Source organism: Lemur catta, chromosome X (genome assembly GCF_020740605.2).
Source record: "Lemur catta isolate mLemCat1 chromosome X, mLemCat1.pri, whole genome shotgun sequence".
NCBI classification, from domain to species: Eukaryota; Metazoa; Chordata; class Mammalia; order Primates; family Lemuridae; genus Lemur; species Lemur catta.
Genome location: NC_059155.1, coordinates 54,341,708 through 54,348,197, shown reverse-complemented (window position 1 = coordinate 54,348,197; position 6,490 = coordinate 54,341,708). Strand labels below are relative to the sequence as shown.

General features: G+C 49.0%; 1 protein-coding gene across 8 annotated transcripts in view; it reads right to left on the bottom strand.

The window, feature by feature from the left end:
- PFKFB1 (6-phosphofructo-2-kinase/fructose-2,6-biphosphatase 1) overlaps window positions 1-6,490 on the bottom strand; it is a 58,963-nt gene that overhangs the window by 13,053 nt on the left and 39,420 nt on the right. For all 8 annotated transcript variants that reach the window (XR_006731703.1, XM_045538445.1, XM_045538442.1 and 5 more), the window contains exons 7-8: window positions 5,684-5,805; window positions 1,644-1,851 (exon numbers count right to left, since the gene is read on the bottom strand). Coding sequence is in view for 7 of the 8 variants with exons in the window: in XM_045538445.1 (XP_045394401.1) it covers window positions 1,644-1,851; window positions 5,684-5,805 (330 nt within the window). In the remaining variant the exon portion in view is untranslated. The remainder of the gene's footprint in view (window positions 1-1,643; window positions 1,852-5,683; window positions 5,806-6,490) is intronic.

Genomic DNA, 6,490 nt, shown 5'->3' with positions numbered 1-6,490 from the left:
TGGCCTAAGGGTGAACACTCCTGTTACATGACCAGTACTCAGGTGGACAGACTCTAGGCTAGGCTCATGCAGGCACTGAAAGAGGACTCTGGGCAATAAGAGCAAAGAGTGGGGTACCCTCAGTGTGAACAGGTAGAGGAGGTACAGGATTTGGGAGACATTTCTCTTTCTCTTTGACACTGTGAATACCCGTTGCTTAAATAGGGTTCCTGGTATCCAGGTTCTAAGGGCATTAACACATGTATTGAGTGTGTGTGCGGCCCTGTGCTGGGTGCCGGGGTGCTCTCGTTCCCAGGAGCCGGCCGGTGCAGTGGGGGAGACAATGGCAGCACTGAGGGGAACCACAAGGGCTGTGGGAGTCCAGAGGCACAAGTGACTTCTTCTGTGTACAGGTGTGTTATGAGTCACGATGCTGTGTGTTAGGAACATCCGTGTACACAGATGCGTAGACACAGGCACGCATGTGCATACAGAGACAGAGCCACGTTATACACACATTTAATTAGAGATGTGAGTCAACAGGCCGTGCGCTCCGGTGTTAGGAGCTCTTGACTGGGAGGTAGGAGACCTGGGTCAAACGCCCCCAACTCCCTCACACGGTCCCCGTGTGCCCTCGGACGCGTCCCTGCCCCTCTCTGGCCTCAGATGGCCTGTGAGAGGCGGAGAGCACTGGCCCGCCAGGCCTGCTCTCTGTGAGCACCGCTTTAGATAGTGGGTGGGGGGCACGCAGACTCTCCGTACACAGTGGGTGCTGCACAAGTGAGACCGATGGTGATGGGGGTGACAGTCGACGGAAGAGCTTTGTAAACCGGGCTGGTGCACTGTGCCCATGAGCATGAGGGCTGGGATAGCTGTGTGCCTGCCGTGTGCACGCTTGTGTGCTAGGAGGCTGCACCCTGTGCAGACGGCCACGTGTCAGCCCCTGCTCTGAGCTGTGCGGGCAGGGCGGGGGCTCCAACCGAGACGCCCCTGCCACAGGTCCTCTGACACCGCGCTGAGGGGTGGGAGTGGAGAAGTCAGAGGTCAGAGTGTATCTTGAGGGGAGGCTGCCCGTCTGGAGGTAAGAAAGGGAGCGTCAAGGACTGGGCCTTCTGGGGCCACGCCTGGGGCCACTCTTTGCTCCTCTCTGGGCCTCAGCTTCCCCATCCATAAACCAGTGACAGCAATGCCCACCCAAGGGAGCGGTTGTGAAGATTAAATGAGGCCACACGTGTGCAAGCAGATGGCACCACGACTACACATAGGTCACACTAGCAGCACTTGTCCCCACCAGCGACTGTGTCCTTCCTGCACTCCCCACTCCCCTCCAAGGCCCAGCACCTGCTCCACAGTCTGGTCCAGAAAGCCCTCCCGGTCCTCCCCTCCCCGCCGGGCAGGTCCCCGTGCCCTGGGCTCCAGCTCTCCAGGTCTGGCCCATCTGACTCTCCTGGCGTGAGTCTCTTCTCCCAGCCGGCACACTGAGCTGCACGGGCTGGGTGCTGGCTACACAAAGGGTGCATGGTCCCAGCATTGGGCCCTGCACCTGGGCTTGTAGCACAGGTCTTGCTTCTGCTGGGAGGACTGCTTGGGGTGGCACAAGTGGGAACTTAAGTGCAAAAGGGACATTTATCGTCATTACTGTCATTTATTGGGGCCCTCCCTACCTGCTTGCCCCGAGCTGAGAGTCCAGAGTCGCCTCCGATGCGGCCTCTGAGGTTGAGCTCGCTCTCACCATGCCGGCAGAGGTAGATAGAGCGGGGTGTGACGTGGATGTTCATAAGGTAGTAGACTGTGCGGCTCTGGATGTGGTCCTGCACTCGGTTCACCATGTAGCGTGTGCCCACGTCGAAGATCTTGATGTAGGACAGGTGGCTGGGCCAGAGCCAAGCAGGAGCAAGGGCAGCTCAGGAGCTGATGGTGGTGGAGTTGATCCCAAGAGAAAGCCCCAACCACATACCCTGCCTTCAAGCTTACTGCACAACCCAGCTCTCACCTAATGTGATGCCATGCCTTGCCCTGTTTTGAGTACCTATCATAGAGACTTGTTTCCTGACCACACCAAGGAGCTCATTGCCTGCTATCATCTCCCTGTCTCTTCTCCTCAGCCTCGGCTTGAGCCAGGCTGTCTTTTCACCTTCACTCATCGCACTACAGGCAGCTGGGGTTCTCTCCTCTGTAGTTCACACCCCTCTTATACTCACAGAGAAGGAGTAAACCTCTGCATCTCTGGCTGTCTTTAGCATCTCACTGGCAGCTTTTGACTTTTTCTTCCCCCTCCCTTTCTGATCCTGAGCCAAGCTCTTCCCTCCTGTTTTTTTTTTTTTTGAGCTATGTATTATTATACTTTATACTCTACAGGAAGCTACCAGAGTGTGTGTACATATGTGTTTGAGTGTGTGTGTCTCTCTCCTCACTCAGAAAGGGGGTTGGGCTGTGTTCTTTCCCTATTTGCCATGCTGTCAACAAACACACCTTCCTCTGTTCTAGGCACTGTGCTTGGGGTGAGGACCTAGTGTCTGCCCTTTGGCAGCTCTTTTGTCAGTCAGGAACATATACCTGGAAACACAGGATCAATGCTCAACATTCATTCCACAGTCACTCCCTTTGTGGTGTGCCAAGCACTTGGGCATGGGGATACAGAGGTGGTCCACAACACCATTGGGGAACTTGTGGTGCTTGCTCAAAGTTCCTTGCTGTCTCCTCAATTCTGTGCTCTGTCATGAACTAATAACTACATGTGGAGTGATAATCAAACTATTCAACCACCTGCTTCTGGAGGCACTGGGGGATGGGGTAGGAACACTGATTAATCACATCTGAAGCATGAAGCATGACTCCTGAGGTCTCTGCTGTGCCAGGCATTAGTTCTTTAGTTGTTGGCTTAGAGAGAATTCAGAGAGATTACTGAGAAGAGGTGTGGGAGGCTGGGCCAATGAGGTGACACCAGCAACCCTGGTTGCATGGTAACAAAACAAAGTGAGTGGAAAGAGCTGCACTAACCTGAGGCAGTTAGTAAGGTCGCTGATGGGTTTGGTTTCAGAAAACCTCTTCCTTGATCTTCCTAGAGAAGTCTTTTATGTCTGTCCCACACTCCTCATGCCCAGTCCTGTGATCCACACCCAATAGCTCTCACAGGGCACTTGCATTTGTTGAACATTTTCTGTGCACCTGGCCTTTAAAATTCTGTGGGCATTCTAAAGTCCATGAGTCCTCATAACCATCCGACAGAGCAGAGATTATCATCTCTGTTTTATAGGTGAGGAAACTGAAGCACAGAGAAAGGAAGTGATTTGCCCAAAGTCACTTTCTCAGGAAGAAGTAGACTTGGGATTTAAACCCCAGAAGGCTTCCCTCTCTCAAATTATGTCTCATAGGACCCTCAGAGCCTACGGGTAGAACATACCTGATGCAACCTTCTAACCTGTTTACTGTCTGTTCCTAACACTAGGTCCGGTGTGTCCCTAGGAGAACTTCTCAATTCCTCAGCTTAGTCTGATACACTAGGTGCCTTCACACATTGGCCCCAGTTGGCCTCACTTCACAGTCCCACGCCCATACCCATAACTTCTCTGTTTCATTCTTGCCTTCATGCTTTTGCTGTTACACTTGGAATATTCTCTGTAGTCCTCTTCACTTATTCATATGTAACTAGGCTATTACAAAGTGCTGTTTTCTTTGCTTGAAAACATGTGCCTTGATTGATTTCCAAGTTGAGCTCCTATGCATTCATCTGTCAAGAGTCAGCACATTCACTTACCCCAGGAAGCTTTCTTTGAGCCCAGGAGTCATTTAGTGGTGCCCCACACCAAAAAAAGTTATAGTAACTAATGCCCACCCACACCATGTATAATTTAAAATAAAAACTATAAAGTATATAATAATACGAGGAGGTCCTCCTAGGTTCTGGTTTTACCTTTTTCCACTTTGACTACCTTGATGCTGTTTTTGAAATATCAAATATTAAAAAGCTTTTAAGGTAGTTTTCTTCTTCTTTTTGGTAGCCTCTACCTTGCTAGTGCCCTAAGCACAAGTTTAGTCTGCCTATTGGGTAATCTAGCTCTTCCAGACCTTTTTCCTCCAAGCTGGGCTGAGTTCCTACAGCCCACTTGGTTTATTGTCCCTACAATTGTGAACAACTGTGTACTCATGGTTTTCCCCAACCAACTGGACATTCTGTCAAAGCAGGGACAGCCCTTCCCTCTTTGGGTTCTGTGCTCAGGGATGGAACCTGATGCATGGATTATAAATGTCTGCTATTAGAAAAAATGATGACATAAATCTGACCTTCTAGATCTATTGTCTTCAGGCCCAAACTGATTCATCAAATAACAACCGAGCACCTGCAGGAGTCTAGGCCCAGGGCTGGGGGCTTTCTTGGTGTTCTCTTACTTCTGTCCCCTTCCTTCAGGCTCCTTTCACTATATGCTGTTAGCCTATATGGCGCCATTGTGGAAATTTCAAAAAGTAGCACTTTCCTGAAGACATATAACAGCCCCACTCCAGCACATGTCTTGGTGACAGAAGCGAGTGTACTCTTGACTAGGGTGCCTGTACAATGAACAATCTACACAATCATACATAAAGGCCATGCCCTTTGCACTGAATATCTAAGCCTCATGTAACACTTTTTGTGATACAGGGATGTGCCGGGGGCAGCCAGGAGGGAAGTTTGAGGATATAGGTTTGAGTATATATTCTGTTACTGACTCATTGTGTGGCCTCAGGTAAAGCTTTGATCTGACCTGGGCCTCGGTTTCCCCACCTACAGAGTGGGGCAATAACAATGCTCATCTCTCAGTACTTCAGTTGGTAAGGCTGGAAGGTTGCTCTTTAAATTTCTTAGGGTGGTAATGGCCATGTGAGGCCTCCTTACATTTCTCACTTGGGTCCCAAAGGGTGTGGGTGACCCAGGCCCCTTCTCATCACAACCTGTTTTGAAAGAGAGTAGGTTCTAGAAACACCCTACATCTAAAACTCCCATCTGCCCTGTACTGCTAGATAACACTTCTCCTATCTTTGGTTGGTGTTATGACAGAATGTTTCTTGTTTTTCATGAGTCTCCCCATGTTTTTAAGTGCTATGGAAGCTAACACAGGATAGAACCCACCTCTCTTGCCTCTATTTACACCCCTTACATACACCACAGCCCAAAGGAGCCTGAACAGACTTGTTGATTGAAGAGGCACATGAGTGTTGTGAGAAGAGACACGACTTGGAGACAGAATAAGTAGTTAGAATTCTAGGTCTACCCCCTGACTTGTGGTGGGAGCTTGGGAAAGTAGTTTAAGCTTTCTAAGGCTCAATTTCTTCTTGAAAATTTATGATCATAAGACCTATCTCAGCCTCCTTCACAGGGATGCTGTGGGAATTCAATGAAGGAAAGAAGGTTAACATGTTGGGAAACTGAAGTGTCATTAATACATGAAGAATACTTTTGTAATAATAACAGCAACACCCACAGGAGGGAGGTATTTGTTCTCAGAGTCCTGATCTGTCCATATTGCTCAGGACATCACTATTTCAGTCATCTTATGGACCCCTTTCACGTCAAGGAATCAGAGCCAGGAGGGCCCTTGAAGACAGATCATCATCTTATAGATAGAGAAGCTGAGGCCCAGAAAGGGAGGACATTTACCCAGGTCCTACAGGACATCAAAACTGGGCTAAGGATCCAGACTTCAAATTTGGGGTGCTTGGCTCTTACCTGTCCAGTTCATCATCCAAAGGTTGGTAGTTGGCCTCATAGCACTGAATTCTCTTTAGAAAGTCTTCCAGAACCTTTTCCTGGTCACAGCCTATGTAATCAGGGCTGCCGAGTTTCACTTGCTGGGAATGGGGAGAAGGACAGAGGTACCAAGGATGACACTGAGAGACAGAGACCCTGACAGTGTCCTTAGAAAGGGTCCATAGAGACCACTGAGTACAGCACCCCTCATTTTATAGGTGAGGAAATTGAGACTTGGAGAAAGGGTCTTGCCCAAGTTTATAAAATCAGTTAATTGAAGAGAAGCTGGATTGTGTGACTCCTCATTCCTCATCTCTGTGTGGTCAAACAAGGCTTGTTACATTGTACTTAGTCCCAGAGCACACATTGCTTAAGAAGAATATTTATTATATTCATAAGACGACCAGAAACTGTGGTGTGAGAAAAGGCTGAACAAGAGGAACCAGAGATCTTGACCAGGAGTCATAATGTCTCATGTGTTGAGTGTTTACTGGGAGAATATGGCAGGTTGTCTTTGGATTTCTGACAGACTGGCACATCCTAATCCCCCACTGCCTACCATTTCTTCCCACAATCCTTATCTCAGAGAATGGCACTATCATCCAACCAGTCACCTGAGCCTAAATGGAATCTGGGGGTCATCCTTGATGCCTATCATCCTTCACTGCTTAGCAGGCAACAAATCTCCACTCTGTCATCTGGACTAAATATCCATTCTTTCTTGCCTGTGCTCACTATAGCTTTGTGACCTATTACTCTGTCTACAGTCTTGTTATTTCTGATATA